The sequence below is a fragment of the Kogia breviceps genome, chromosome 14 (assembly GCF_026419965.1).
Source record: "Kogia breviceps isolate mKogBre1 chromosome 14, mKogBre1 haplotype 1, whole genome shotgun sequence".
In the NCBI taxonomy this organism is placed as follows: Eukaryota; Metazoa; Chordata; class Mammalia; order Artiodactyla; family Physeteridae; genus Kogia; species Kogia breviceps.
In genome coordinates, this window is record NC_081323.1 from 60,936,135 (window position 1) to 60,952,534 (window position 16,400).

General features: G+C 45.2%; 1 protein-coding gene across 1 annotated transcript in view; it reads right to left on the minus strand.

The window, feature by feature from the left end:
• GRIN2A (glutamate ionotropic receptor NMDA type subunit 2A) overlaps positions 1 to 16,400 on the minus strand; it is a 365,357-nt gene that overhangs the window by 27,229 nt on the left and 321,728 nt on the right. Inside the window, exon 12 of the mRNA XM_059038424.2 lies at positions 10,555 to 10,742. Within this exon, the coding sequence (XP_058894407.1) occupies positions 10,555 to 10,742 (188 nt within the window). The remainder of the gene's footprint in view (positions 1 to 10,554; positions 10,743 to 16,400) is intronic.

Genomic DNA, 16,400 nt, shown 5'->3' on the forward strand with positions numbered 1-16,400 from the left:
CTGACCTTGTTCTAATCCTGGTGTCAGATTGATAATAAACACTGCAACTCTGGACCTCAAGAGACCGATCGGGAAATTCACTGTGAACTTACACAGATGAAAACCCTCGGAGCTTTAACAGAGAGGGAGAGTCAATGGCTCTCCAGGATATTTATGGATTTTATCTGTTTCTTCAGTAAGTGCCGTTCCATTATTATTCCAAATATGTCTCTAGTTAAAATTAGGAGGGAGATAAACAAGTCTAATTTTTATGGTACCATCTGGTCACAGGCCAGTGAAGAAGCAGTTAAGTCCTTTATTGCTACTCTATGCTTAGGATTGACACATTTCTTCCTTTGAAAACATTTTATTTCCGAATGAGTAGTTTGCCCTGGACTTCGTTTTTAGGTCATAGGAGGCTCAAAGTGACTTAGTTGCTGGGCATCAAAATGGTCATTTTAATCATCACTGCCTTTGGGTATATATCATCAAAGCTGCTATTTTGTGTATAAATGAGGTTTGGGTGCATGTAAAAGTCACCCACACAGAGTGGGAGCATTAATGAAATCCATAGGAAAAAATTAGACTCAGTCAACTCATCAGTAATGGTTTCCGGCCACATGTCCCTGGTGGTTTCCAATGAGACCACGTCTGCGTGGTGTAAGGAATCAGGACAACCATCCAATCTAAACCTGGTTCCAGATCTAATTTAATCAATAGAAACACTGGCTCATTTTCTGCCCAAATGTGGGTCTTTCAGTCTTGCCTGCTTTTTTTTTTTTTAATGCTGTTATTATGGTCAATACATGACAATGAAATCTTTGGAAGCAACAAACACTTTCATGTCTATTTTGTTCCTTTCTGAATGAGAAACATTCAAGCCTATTTGACTACTTCTGTTAACAGTCTAACTCAGTATCTCCTATGTTCCTTTCTGTGGTCAGGGTGCAGGCTGACACAGCTCCACACCATTTCTTCCTTGGGTTTTCACAATCACCAAGGTCTCTGGATATGAAAACTCAAGTAAGAGACCCGAGAGAAGGAGGATGAATAAAACACAGGGCCAACATCCAACTTCATAGACTCCAAATGGGTGGGGTCTATTGGCCACTGACATTGATATCCAGTACTTGCTAATCAGAGAATAAGAGGCTTCTAAATGCTAAATATCGTTATTCTAAAGAGTGGTTCTTAAGTCTTATCGTGTATTAGAATCACCCAGAAAAGATGTAAAAATGCCCTGTGGGGTGAAAAATTAGGTATCTGTTCTTTCAACAGGCTCCCCAAGTGAGTCTGATGAACACAGAAGTGCCAAAAGCATCTTTATAAGTAAGGTAACTGTGAAGGCAATAGAGCAAAAGCCTTTAATCATTTTTTGTTTTTTTTTGGTGGTACGCGGGCCTCTCACTGTTGTGGCCTCTCCCGTTGCGGAGCACAGGCTCCGGACGTGCAGGCTCAGCAGCCATGGCTCACGGGCCCAGCCGCTCCGCGGCATGTGGGATCTTCCCAGACCGGGGCACGAACCCGTGTCCCCTGCATCGGCAGGCGGACTCTCAACCACTGCGCCACCAGGGAAGCCCCTTGAATCATTTTTATGTCCCACCACCTGGAGCTTGGAAGCTGCTCAGTTATTCTTTGTTGACGAATGTCTAGAGGGAGAATGAATGAATGAATGAGCAAATGTGTGAATAAACTGGGGTGCTTTGTCTATGGTCCCTGGCCTTTGCTAACTTGATTATAAAGTTAGTGATTTACAGAGTAGCCTTGCTCAGCCCCAACTGTGATTTCCACCTTTGAAGTCTCAATTTAATTAAAATACATTTAGCAAGGAACAATAACTTTCTGAAATGCTGGGGATTATGCAGCTCCGAGGATCTCTGTGGGGAGCAAGCATACCAGCAACCAAGACAGTCTTTGTGAACCTGGAGAGGCTGCTCTGCAAGCCTGTATCGGGGCCAAACATCTGACTCTTCTTAATTGCATCCTGTCCTTGTTTCATTCCTTCTCATCTCTTGCTTCTGGGTCCTGAGTTTTCCCCAAACCGCCAGGGTTGAATGATCTCAAAAATTAGGCTGAGCCTTTTCCCATGGTGCCAGTGCCTGGGGCATGGACAAGTCTCCTTCTCCGTGGAAAGATGGAAAAAACATAGGTCACTTTCTCTCCCACCCTCAATCCCTGTCGCCAAGTTATTTTGCCCAGTATCACCTACAGGCGAACCATACTGTTCCTTCAGCGAAAGAGGAAGGAACAGAGGCTGGACACTGACCCACCTGTGTTTAAATCACAGCTTTGCCCCTTCCCAGGTGGTAACGCCTGCCTTATGAGATGTCTGGGAGGGTTATAGCAGATAAAGGAGAAGCAATACAGCACAATGGTTCAAACGAAGGCCCTGGAGCCTGCTTGCCCAGGTCAGACTGGCCACATACTATCTTGACACATTACTTAACCTTCCTGTGACTCAGTTTCCTCAACCTGTAGACAGGGAGTTGTAATCGTAACTCAGGTCATTGAATCGCCGTGAGGACTGTATGAAATTAATACATATAAAGACAGATTATCTTATGACCCATAGTTATCTCTCTGTAAGTGTTACCTGTCGTTATAAACGTCCATAAAAATAACAATGATAATGGTAGCTTCGAATGACTTCCATTTAGAGACATGGAAAGCTGTCTCTTCCCCCTCCAAGTAAGCTCCCAGATTCTCGGCACCTCCTCTCCCACAGATCCCCCATCCTTATTTTGGCGTTTATCTCTTTAAATGGTCCAAGGCTGCTGACTGACATAGGGTGTTGCTGGGTCATCTGAGGACACAGGGACCTATGTCACGAAGAACTGATGGCAGGGGCTTCCCTGGTGGCGCAGTGGTTAGGAGTCCGCCTGCCAATGCAGGGGACACGGGTTCGAGCCCCAGTCCGGGAGGATCCCACATGCCACGGAGCAACTAAGCCTGTGAGCCACAGCTACTGAGCCTGCGCTCTGGAGCCCGCGAGCCACAACTACTGAAGCCCACGTGCCACAACTGCTGAAGTGTGCGCGTGCCTAGAGCCCGTGCTCTGCAACGAGAGGCCACTGCAGTGAGAGGCCCACGCACCGCAACGAAGAGTAGCCCCTGCTTGCCGCAACTGGAGAAAGCCCGAGTGCAGCAACGAAGACCCAGTGCAGCCAAAAATAAAATAAATAAAATAAAAATAAAAATAAAAATAAAATTAAAAAAAAAAAAAAGAACTGATGGCAGGGGAGGCCAGCGGGTGACAGATTAGATTTCTCCGAGGCAGGAGTGAGTCAGCCGGGGGTACGTGCCCAGCTCCACCAAGGAGCCGAGAAGGGGTAGCGGACGGCTGCCAGGCTTGTTCAGTGTCATCTTCAACGTGGCTAATGGCCCAGATGAACAAACCAGCCCGCTCTAGATGCCCAGGCTGAATATTGCCCGCCTCGTCCCAGCACACCTCTCTCTCTGGTCTCTCCTCTCCCCATCCTGCCTTTCTTCGCCCTCTCATCTCTCCTTTTCCTCCTCCTCTTTTCCCCTATGTCTTCCTCTGTCCTTCCTTTTTTTGGACCATTCTTTTCTCCTTTATCCCTGTATCATTTTATTCCTGCTCTTCTTTCCTTTCTTCCCCTCGTATTCCCTGTCCCTCTTTCCTATCCGCCCCTTCTTTCTTCCTTTTTCCATCGAAATCTTTTCCCTTCCCTCGGAAGAACCTACCATTTCAAGTCTTCTCTGCCTTTCTTGTCTTTCTCCAGACAGTCTAAGACCAGGGTCATCATACTTTTTCTATAAAGGGCTAGATAGTAAATATTTGGGGCTTTGCAGGTCCTATAGCTTCTGTTGCAACAACTCAACTCTGCCATGGTAGTGAAAGCAGCCGCAGACAATACCTGAATGAGTACATGTGGCTGGGTTTCAGTAAAGCTTTACTTTCAAGAACAAGCAGTGGCTGGACTGGAGACGTGGTCACAGTTTGCCAAACCCTAAGGAAAACACTCCTTCTCTCATTCACCTCCTGATTACAAACCACAAACCCACCAACGATTTATGATCCACTCCGGTTCTAAAAGCCAGGGAATATATAATCTTGCTGATTATCTCTCCCAGAAAAATGGCATTAAAAAGTAAAACAGAGATATTTGCCTACTATAGCACACAAATTAGACAACAGAAGAGCTTGCCTGCCTTATAGTGAATATGGGGGTCAGAGGTTTGGGAAGATTGTCAGACTGAACAGTGATTTAGTGATTACCTCTTTGGGTCTCTTCCCTAGAGACACCTGATGTCCTTCCCAAAGAAAAAAAACATCCCCTTCATCAGAGAAGATATTTAATTAATGAAATAAGCCTCCCCAAAGTATATCTGTGGTGTTTGCAAATCCATTCATTCATTTATTCATTCATCCACGGAGTTTTATTTGAGCGCCTACTATGTGCGGAGCTCAGGAATGAGTCCTAGGGGAAACGAAAGGGCAACAAGAATGGACGTGAGAGTGTGCCCTCCAGGGACTTATAGTGCAGGGCACGGCAGGGGACAGGGGATGCGGAGAGGACAGCAAGGAGTAGGCGTCTAGTGTGTGCCAAGCACAGGACTAGTTTCTTTATGTTTGTCCTCACACTCAATCCTTAAACAATTCCAATTTAAAGATGAGGAACCTGGCACTCAGAGAAAAAGATTGGCCATGCAGCTAGGAAGTCGCAGAACCTTCCATTGCGCCCCTTTTTTGTGTTGGTTTGTTAAATGCCACAAGAATTCTATAAGCATGGAGCTAAAGGAGTTTATAGTTTATAAGCATATCTAGAGCTGTAGTCTTTAAGGAAATGGAAGGGTACATGGGCTGAAGGATGGGTCAGATATCAGAGTAGGAAATGGGTCCAGGAGAAGATGGAAGAAGGGACTCCATTTTTAAAGGGGGTTGCATGGAAAAATCCACGCTTACCTGAAAAAAATTCCAAATGGTGGAATTTCAAATACTGTAGGCAGCTGAGCAGGGAAAATATTTAGGAGTGAGGTGGCCTTCGGTGATTTCCTCAATCCACACGCCATGCCTTTCCTAAGCCAGCCCTAAGAAGACGGGCCGCAAAAGCCACGCAGAGATGTGCCCATCCTCAGAGTGGAAGCGTGGGTGCCTCACCACCCAGGCTGCAGGGGTGTCCAGCTCTCCCTGAGACACGAATGTTGGCCCAAAATATTAAGCTGGACGAGGACAGTGCTGAGGATATTAGCAACCCATCCCGTGGCTCCGAGCAATTTATGAGAATCCTAATTAGATACACAAAGAACTTCTGCAATCACACAAACACCCTCGACTCTGGCTGGCAGCACGGGTTCTCTCACCGTCAAAAGCCATCCTGCGAGCTTCAGTGGAAGAGCCGCCAACAAAGAAAGGAATCAGGAACATTAACACTGACCCACCCGGAAGCAGGGGGTGGGATTCTCCACTGACTACCACCGCCCCCCACCCAGCACTTGCCCACTCCAAGACCTGTGAGCATCTTATCCTGGCATGGTGCTTTCCAAAGCTCTAGAGTCTATTGCAGCAAGGTTCCTTATTGACACAAGAGCAAGAGGGTGTGGTCCTTTCTGATTTGTTATCGATTTGAATGAGTCTTTAAAGAGGTTGCTTGCAAAGTTGCAGTACAAAAGGGACAAAGGGAACCCAATGCACCTATCCAACTGAAGTGATATAGATGGAATCTTGAAAACATTTCATATATGATATTTATCATAGATGCCCAAATATGATATAATTGGGGTCACTAGCTAGTTTTAGAACTGGGAGAGTCCCAGCAAAATAGGTTGAGTTGGTTACAATATGAATACATGTGTCATATCTTTCAAATATTTACATATGATACCTATCATATATACCTAAACATAAGTGCAATGGAATACACCATATAAATAATTTATAGAAGTATATGATAGGGCTTCCCTGGTGGCACAGTGGTTAAGAATCCACCTTCCAATGCAAGGGACATAGCTTCGATCCCTGGTCTGGGAAGGTCCCACATGCCCCAGAGCAACTAAGTCCGTGCGCCACAACTACTGAGCCTGTGTGCCACAATTACTGAAGCCCGTGCGCCTAGAGCCCATGCTCCGCAGCAAGAGAAGCCACCACAATGAGAAGCCGGTGCACTGCAACGAAGAGTAGCCCCCACTCGCCGCAACTAGAGAAAGCTTGTGCGCAGCAACGAAGACCCAATGCAGCCAAAAATAAATAAATTTTTAAAAATCAATGGTTTCCTTCTATTTTCTCAGCATCACTTGCTTCTGAATAATATTATTATATCATCTTGTTCTCCCTAATATCTTTTTGCTGGCCTCTATACATCGAAAGTGCTTTAACCTCTATGATCTTCCTTTTAACTCTTCAAATCCCAGAATCACATAAAAAAATTACCAAATCCATAAGATTGCTGAGGCCTAAGAAATCTCCTATTCAACCTCCCCTTTGAAACCAGAAATGTCATTTTTTTAGGTCTCAGACTTACTCATTCTTTATGTTCTCACTCAGCTGTCAGCTTTTAGGTGCCAGGGTGATAACAGGGACCCACTAGTTACTTGCTGGTTGCTGGATAAGTTAATGAATGGGGCTTTGTGAACTCTGGCCTATTCTAATCTTTGTCTAGATCTTACTTGTTTTCTTTATGACTTATTCCGTCTTTTCATTATTCCATTAAAAAAAACCTGATATATCTCATATTTCTCCTTGAGCATTCTCTCACCTACCCGAGATACCAAGGAGTATATATATGTATGTATATACATAAACACATATATAGTATATATTAACTCATATATATATATATGCATTATTACAAATATGTTCATACTCTGAGATTAGATATTTTAGTTTCATATATTGGCAACCAACTGGACTGTAAGCTCCTTGAAAGAAAGAAGGAAAAGACCATGAGATCGCCTTCTTGCAACATCAGTGCCTGAGAATGTGTGTTTCTCAGTAAATGTTGGGTATTGATGATCAATGCTGAAAAGTACCTTTGAGTGTCCCCATGGTGCACTCCACTGTTTCAGAAAGAGCACGACAGTTAGACAGGAAAAGGAAGGAAAGGTCTTACTGGGATCCTGTGCATCTCTTAAGGGCGATCAGCAGCCTGTTTCCTAGGGAAATGCCTGGCAGGCTTCACATATGAAGTTTCCACAATAACCAAACACTCCATTCAACGGTTATATTTACACAGCTCATTAGGAAAATTTTTTATACTTTTGACACTCATTAGACTTGTAATCGTCCACCGAAGCTACTCTGTAACAAGAGATAAACACTCCATTCCAGAGGTTGAATAATAATTGGGGACCGCTCAGCACTGTGATCTTTCCAGGTCTAATTTCAAAGCATAATTAATCCTGCTGAAGCTGCATGAGATAAGTGAAATATTTACGCAGATGTGTTAATTCATGTATTTACTCCTAGAGAGACATTCAGAACTGGACACGGCTTTCCGCGAAGATTATCTTAAGACGCCCCCTGGAGCAACGTCATTTTCTCTCCAATGTCTTTGTCCCCGGGTGGTCTCTAAAGATGAAGCTGTGAAGACACATTTTCCAACCCAGAGAGTCTGACCAGGAAAGCCACGAGTCGGGACAGAAAATATCTCTAAGAATCTAGATGCTCTGCTCGTGCAAAGAACACATCTTTGGCTTATCTGGATGCCTTTACTTTTTATTTATTTTTTAATTTGCCACAAAGAGGACAGTTTCTGTTCAGCGCCGCATTTCCATGATGCTAACTTGACCATATTATCAAAACCACGACACTAAACAGGCCGTGTTGAATACTGGATTTGTGGATGGACAACAAGGAGGAGGAGGGGGAGGAGGGTGATGATGGTGTTGATGGCGCTGGGGGTGATGATGGTAACAGCTAGCATTTATTGAACCATTACTATTTCCAGGTGGCTGTACTTCGCTAGTTCTTTACATATAACCTCTCATTTTGTCTTCATGACAACCTTATCAGGTAACTATTTCTGCATTCAGTTGAAGATGAGTAAAATGAGGCTAAGAAAAATTACCCCTTTCACAGAAGCATTTGTAAATGGGACAATAGATATTGTTCACACATACACAAAATTATTTTTTCCTAAAGTATCTATATATCTCAAGCATCTGATTAGCCAACTTTGATAGACATCCTAGAGAACTGAATGAAACAAAGAGTCTTACATGATTGACCCCCATCCAGAGTAAGGCCCCTTAAGTAGAGACTGCCATTTACTCACTAGGGGACTCACAAGCCCGCTGAGCTGAAGTTTCCTCCTCTGTGAAATGAGTATAAGCAATATTTAACTTCATAAAGTTGTTAACGAATATTAAATTAAAGAACACATGTAATGCATCCGGTATGGTGATTGGCATATTCTATTCCCCAAATATGTTGCTATTTCATAATAGATGCTGCAAGAGTGACAGCAGGGGTAGGTAGGAGTAGAGTTAGAACTGACTTACTTGACAGCTACCCATCATATTTAAAAGTTTCCTGTCAAATGAAATGCATCCTGACACCAACCATTCATCCATGCATGCATTTATCCATTCAATCCTTCATTGACCAGTTACCTGTCATGTTCAAGATTTTGTAGTGTTTACTGCTGGAAACAAGACTCTCGTTGCCGAGAATTGCACCCCACGTGGAGGTGCTTAGTGAAGCACTGTGGTGGAGGGGTGCTTCACTCCTCTCTGTGTCCACATGCCTTGTCGTCTAACTCCCAAACTCCTCCCACACAAGGCAGAGTATACCTCCAGAGTATACTTTGGGCTTGGCCATAGGACTTACTTTGGACAGAAGGGTGTTAGCCGACGTGGATCTGACAAAGCAGAGACTTGAAATGTGCACGTGCAGGTAGGTGTTTTTTCCTTTGCCTCCATCATAGCCAAGGGAAGAGCTTTTCCCAGGTAGGTGCTGCCCCTTCAGCCTGAGACCCAGAATAAACATAGGTGGAACAGAGACCACAGAGATGACCCATGGTCTTGCAGCATCAGGGGAGCCACCACGGCCTGAGGCAGAGCTTTTCCATTCAACCTGTGCTCCCACGAGCAAAAGAAATGCTATTGTCTTGTACCTCCAAGATTTCACAGCAACAGCTGAGCAACACAGCCACAGATCACTATGACACAGCAGAGAACACGGCTCTTGATCTGAGGAAGGTACAAATGCCTTACAGGGAATTCAAAGAATCAGATGCTTTCATTTGGGAGTGAAATATAAAGCGGATTTCTTGATGGCACTGTGAGAATCCAGGGTTTAATTCTGGGAGTAGAGACTGTAAGGCATTATGCACTTTGTTCAAATTCACACCAACCACAGGCACTAACCTCTGCCCCTTTCAATACCGTATTTGGCCATGGTGGTTGCCAGACTGTCCTCTACCAGCTCTAGACAGGCATAGCCTGTCCTGGCACCATCTCCGAATATAGCTTCCACCGTTCTTGAAGGCAGCTTCTGCCCTATGCCCTGAGCTTTTGTTGCCTACTCACACTTACTCAAGTTTTAAGGCTTCACCTGCCATCTCTGCTGCCCTTGCTTTTCCTGTCTCAGTTTTGGCAAGTCCAAGGCTAACTAGCATGCCATGTGAGCCATGAGAGGATTCTAAAAACCATGCTAGGGAACAATGGGCTGCAGTGAGATCACCAACTATGAGTAGAGAAGTACCATCATCCCATTAGACTGTAAGCCCCGTGAGGGTGGAAACAGTCTTTTTTTTGCATGATAGGCAGCCAAGAGGTGGACCGTAGTGGAAACCCATGGGATTTCTGCTCAATGTTCCCTTTATAGAGATTGGCTCACCTTCATTCCTCCGTAGGATAATAGTTGGAGCTGTCGTGTTAGTACAACGTAACCCCACCCCTTATTCACTCCTGATGGGTCCAAGAAAGACTGCTTGACCCAGAATGCGTAAGGAATCCTTCCTCTGTTATTTGAAATTTAGAATTTGGCAGATAGAGACTGGGACTTATTGTAGCCTTGTTACATAATGTCATTGCTCTCGAGCAGAGTTTTTTTAACCCTGATACTATTAACGTTTGGGGTCAGATAATTCTGTGTTTTGAGATGTGGGGGGCTGTCCTGGGCATTGTAGCATGTTTGCCAGCATCCCTCACCCCTGGCCTCTACCCACAGATGCCGGTATCAAATAGCCTCCCTGTCATGACAATCAAAAATATCTCCAGACACAGCCAAATATCCCCTGGGGGGCAAAATCCCTGCCCCGCACTGAGAACCACTGCTCTACAGAGAGGACCTATGAATTCCTGCTGTTGAGGCCCCAGGACTGCCCTGGTTCCTGTTTTTTTCCTCTGAACCTATTTGCTCAACTCTTTCTTCAATTCACTGAGATAGACACTTCTGCATCCTTAAAATAAACTCCTTTTAATTTACTGAGTTGTCTGTAATTGGTTTCCATTACGAGCAAACTAAAGAAACGTGGTATCATGTGATCAACACTCAATAAATACTTTTAGTGAGCCAAGTCATCCCCAAAGATCTACTGGAAAGCCAGTTAGAAAACAGAGAGTGTGAGGGTCTCAAGTCCCTCAGAAGTAGGGGGTAAACCAAGGTCTTACCATCACCCACAAACTGGAGCAGGGCCAGATCAATCTGCCTCTTCCAAGGGGAGCCTTTCTGGAGGGCAATTCCATAACCAGTGGTGGCAAAGATGTACCCACTCCCGATGGTCACCAGCTTGCAGCCTTCATCCCTCCCAGCCTTGTAATTCAAGACCGCAGCATCATAGATGAAAGCGTCCAGTTTCCTGCAATGACAAGAACCAGGGAGTCATGGGGAAGGCGAGGTACCGTCTCAGGGCCCAGCTCCTAAGGCCTGATCCAGCATCACACACTTTCTTTCACACGGGAGATGATGATTCATGACTGCTCCATCCCATCATCATAAAAGGATCTATTTTTAATGAGGAGATAAAAGCCAGAACCTTTTCTCTCGAAGTTACAAGAGGCAGTTAAATAAAGACACGAAGAATCCTTATGCCCAAGTGAGTAAACAGTCAAATGTGCTGGTTTGCAACTGTTTGCCCTTAGCACTCCCAACAGTGAAGAACAGTGGCCTATTTAGAAAGGTTTGCATTAGAACAAAATAGACCATTAAGGGACAGGAGAATCTGATGGTTTCGTGCAGGAAGGGGAGAGACTAAATAGGAATGATGTCTCTTCCTGCCCAAAGAAACATGTTTATGAAACATGTTTCATTTTGTCTCTTCCTGCCCAAAGAAACATGTTTATGAAACATGTTTCATTTATACTATAAAAATTATTACATAATAATTTTTAGAAACCCAAATAATGCAGAATACAATTAAAATTAAAATTACCTATAATTTCATAACTCAGAGGCAACCTCTGCTAATAAATTTGTGAACAACTTTCCAAATTTTATATGCATGTGTGTATACACACACACACACACACACACACACACACACACACACACACACACACACCTTTTAAAACAAGGGTTGGTAACTTTTTCTATAAAGGCAAGATAATTAATAGTTCAGGCTTGGTCTCTGGTGCAACTCCTCAGCTTTTTATTGTGACATGAAGCTGAGCTGTGTTTCCTCAAAATTCATATGTTGAAGTCCTAACGCCCCAGTACCTCCAAGTATGACCTTATTTGGAGATGGGGTCATTGCAGATGTAATTAGTTAAGATGAGGTCGTATGGAGCAGGGTGGGCTCCTAGTCCTATATGACCGGTGTCCTTATGAAAAGGGGAAATTTGGACGCAGACATGCACACAGGGAGAAAGCCAGGCGAAGCTTGGAATTATGCTGCCACAAGCCTCGGAACTACCAGGAGCCAGGAGAGAGGCCCGGACAGATCCTTCCCAAGTGCCTTCAGAGGCAGCACAGCCCTGCTGACACCTTGATCTCGGCGTTCCAGCCTCCAGAAGTATGAGACCCAAAATTCCTATGTTTAAGCTTCTCAGTTTGTGATGCTTTGTTATGACAGCACTAGGAAATTAACACACAGCATGAAAGCAGCCATCGATCATACATACATGAATGAATTCAACTCTGTTCCAATAAAAGGTTACTTACAAAAACCAGGTTGGCCCATGGGACATAGTTTGCCAACCCTGTTTCAACTCTCCAAATATAATTACACCACGCAAACCATTTCACCAATGGCTTTCTTTTCCCGTTCAACCCCACACATAGTGAATGTATTTCTATGTCAGTGAACAGAGCACTCTTTTTAATTTTTTGGTACATTTATTTTTTTATTGAGGTATACCTTATATGGAATAAAGCACTAGATAAATTTTTACATATGTGTACATCCTTGAAATCCCCATCACCTCAGAAGTCCTGTTTACCCCTCCCAGTCAGCACCCTGCAAAAGACAAGCACCCAGTAATCCCCTCAAAGGCACGGCTGCGGGTAATTCATGACCTACATCCTTATTGGTGGGCGTGTATGTTGTTTCCAATTTTTTTTTTTTTTTGTGGTACACGGACCTCTCACCGCTGTGGCCCCTCCCGTTGCGGAGCACAGGCTCCGGACGCGCAGGCTCAGCGGCCATGGCTCACGGGCCCAGCCGCTCCGCGGCACGTGGGATCCTCCCGGACCGGGGCACGAACCCGTGTCCCCTGCATCGGCAGGCGGACTCCCAACCACTGCGCCACCAGGGAAGCCCTGTTGTTTCCAATTTTAAAAGTTATTTGACAAGGCTGAAATGATCAACCTTGAATACAGGGGATGGATATCTCAACTCTAATGTAGGTAGGAAAACTACATGGGAGAGTACTCAACTTCCTGACACTTCTTCAACTCTACTGCCCTTCACTCCCTAACAAGAAGACATACAGCAGTGAAGCAAAAATAATAAAATAAAATAAAAGCAGCAGGAAGAGGATGTAAAACACTGCATGCTTCCAAAGACAGCTGCTGAAGAACTCCTTCTGGGAACAAAACTACTTGGAAGGTGTATAACTGTGTTCTTCATTTTAATTTTTTGTTTCTGTAATGGTTAGAGATGGGGCAAGACTGCAAGGCTTGTCTCACCAACAGAAAGACTCTGAAGCTTTCATCTCAGGGCTGTAGGGTTGGAGACTTGGTTTTATACTCTGAGAGTATTAAAAGGGGATCAGATCATCCAAGTGCAAGAGGGGGAAGACCTGGGCATTGTCAACAGAAATGGCAAACAGAGCTGTCGAACCAAGAGGAAACACCCTTTCTGGAGAGCCAGCAATGCTGAGACCCATGGAAATACAGGTTGGGGAGTTTTTAAAGGTTGGTTTGTGTATGACGGCAGTACGGCGTGTGACAGGAGGAGTGGAGGAGCAGGTGGAAGGGATGTGAGTTCTAGTCTACATTTACGTCTCTGATGGCGCCACTGCGGAAAGTCACCTCCTTCTTTTGCACTGCTGGTTTCTCATCTGTGAGATGAGGTTGTCATTGTGGTCCTTTCGAACTGTGGCATTCTACGGTTCTGCAAGCCAAGAGTCACCTGCTGTCAATCTCAAGAGGGAAAGTGAGACTCTGGATAACATGTGCACCCTGAGGGCTTCAGGACAAATGGACAGCATGTGTACTCTTAATGAAGTTGGGGTGCTCGCCACCTCAATACTTCATGTTGCCATGGAGATGGCGAGAACCTGGGTTTTATTAACACTTTCTAAGACTCCTGCAACTCTCTTCTCTCAATTCCTCAAAAAACAAACATAAATACACACACAGGTGCATATACAGGCCATGCGTTGGTATGCATGGGGTGAAAGTCCTCCCCATCCTGTGAACCCACCACACACGGATGCATTTCTGCAATGGAAATCTAAAACTGTACCTGGCACTCATACAAGAGTTGTCCAACAGCAGTTTAAATTCATATTTTATGGACAGGCACAGATTTCTGCAAATCATTACCATATTTCATGACAAATCTTCAGCCGAGCAAAAGACAGCCAGATGAGCCCAAAGAAAAAGGGAAGTTTTCTAGGAAAACAAAGTTTGCAAATGCAAGATGCCATCAAGTCAGAGGGAGGACAGCTGCAAAAAACACAGTTAATTCTGAGCAAAGCAACCACACGCTGGCATGTCTGGGTGGCTGGCGGCCACGCTCTTAGAGTGGTCTGGCCGGGGAGACTCTCTGTGGTCTCAGGGCCACGTCAGAACCAAAGTGAGGACAACACATGAAGGAAACCGCAGGGCCATGTGGACTTTGATGTCTGCCCCTCATTGATGATTCTAGAGAGCTGGGGTCTAAATGCAATGGCCACAGATAACCTGCATGTTTATAAACATCCTGGGGCTTACACAACTCCCTGTGATAGACAAGGCCATTGTTTGCACAATACTTGACAAAAGTGCGCAGCATTTCACATACATTGTCCCACCGGGGCCTCACAAATGCCCAGTAGGGAAATTTATTATTATTATTATAATTTTTCTCCTATGTTGTCTATGAGCAGGTGAGGTTCTGAGAGGCTAAGGCAGCCTGAAGCTTATCGGCAGTATTTCCAAACTCCGCACACAAACCCTCTACGGCAGGATTGTCTAGGAGAACTTTCTACAATGATGGAAATACTCCATATCTGTGCTATGGCTATTGAGCACTTAACATGTGATTAGTGCAACGGAGAAGCTGTGTTTTAAATTTTATTCCATTTCATTAATTTAGATTCTGGTATAAATGGCCACACGTGGCTGGCAGCTACTGAAGTGGCCGGCACGGTGGCTCCCGGTGGGTGGGGGAGGTGGAGGGAGCGAGGGCCCTGGGCTCTCCTTGCTCTGACTCAAAGACCTGTGCCTTTGATCTCTCCCACTGAAGGAAAAATGTTCCCATTGTTGAAAAGAAAAGATGTAAAACTCACTGACATCCTCAAGAGTGGGCTTTGTGTTCAAAGACTTTGAACAAGGCACCTGTCTGTCTGAGCCTCATTCTTCTCGCTGCAAAGCAGAGCAGACGTTACCTGCCCTTCGAGAGCTGCTGGGAATAAAGTGATGTTATATAAGGAGATGTGTGCCCAGTGCCCGGCACATAGCAAATGCTCAAGACACACAGACGTGTTCAATTGAATTCAGATTTTACAGCAAAGGAGCTTACAACTTTTATGCATTCTGTGGGACACATCCAGTCCTGAATACTTTATATGCATTATCTCATTTCACTGACTCCTTTTAACTGAGCAAAGATGGATGCACTACTGCCGTCCCCACGGAATGAGGAAACGGAAGCACTGAGAGGTAAAGTAAGGGACACAGCTGCCCAGCTTAGGTAAGCGTCCGAGCAGCATTTGGACTTAACACAGTCTGATGACAAAGGCCACAGACCTAACTACTGTGACCCTGTTACCCATAAGACTTGTGGAATAAATGGAAACAGCTCTGTCCACTGCTTTGAGGTTCAGACTGGGGGTTATAGCTCTACATGAAGCCCAGCGCTATGAAAAAAGTGGAAGGATCAGACCAGAGCTGTCAGTTTTAAAAGATTTGGTGGGTCGTTCAGTTTCATCTGTCTCTTTCCCAGGAGATGCATAGCCGTGTAAGGTCTGGAGTCACCTCCACAGAAAACAACTCTTGCCCTCAACACATCCTATCCTACATGTCTGGGAGACATTTAGGCATAGATGGCCACAGCTTCTTGTTGAGGGTAGGGGGTCAGAAAGAGAAAAAGGCCACCTGAAGCCCAATTTAGACCAAAAGCATTCGGGGGATTGGAGCTGCGATGGTGGGAGACCAAGTGACATCTTAGGCTGCGGTGTAATTGGCAGCACTGGATTTGGAACAACACAGAGATTACAGGCTGGCACTGGAGGGAAGAGCCCCTCAGAACTCAGAGCCATCAGCTGGAAGCTTGACGGCTCACAGGGAGGGAACACAGGGATGCTTCTCTGCTTGGTGTTTTCTCCTCCTGCTTTTCACGGGGAGATCATCTACGTCTCCGCCTTCCCAGCTCCTACGAGCCACATGGCTGTCACTGGCTCAGTACTTCTTCCACTGGGTGGGTGAGGCTCAGAGATCCTGTCTGAGAACCGTGACAGGGACAGAGGCCCTACCCAGCCCACCTCTCTGCCTCTGCTCCCTACAGAAGGGCGAGCATTTCTCCAAACATTTGTGACAAATGAAATGACATCTTGGCTCCCCAGTGCAAGGGCTGGAACAGAACCGGAGTCTGAAAATCCATGCTGTGCTGTGCTGGCTGTGTGATGTGGCCACCCCCCGCCAGGCATCACGGAGGCCGTGTGGGTGCTGTCACCCTCTCCCTGTCACCCGCAGCCCTCAAGGAAAGCAAATGATAAAAAAATGACAGTAATTCAGAATGAGAGGGGGAAATAAGACCTCCTCTCTGCATATTTGCAAAGAAGCAAAGTAAGGAGGACTGTCATGTGTGCTCCATGCCACTTTAACCCAGCAGTTTCCTGCCAGATTTTTTGACAGCTTTGAAGAGCTGCTA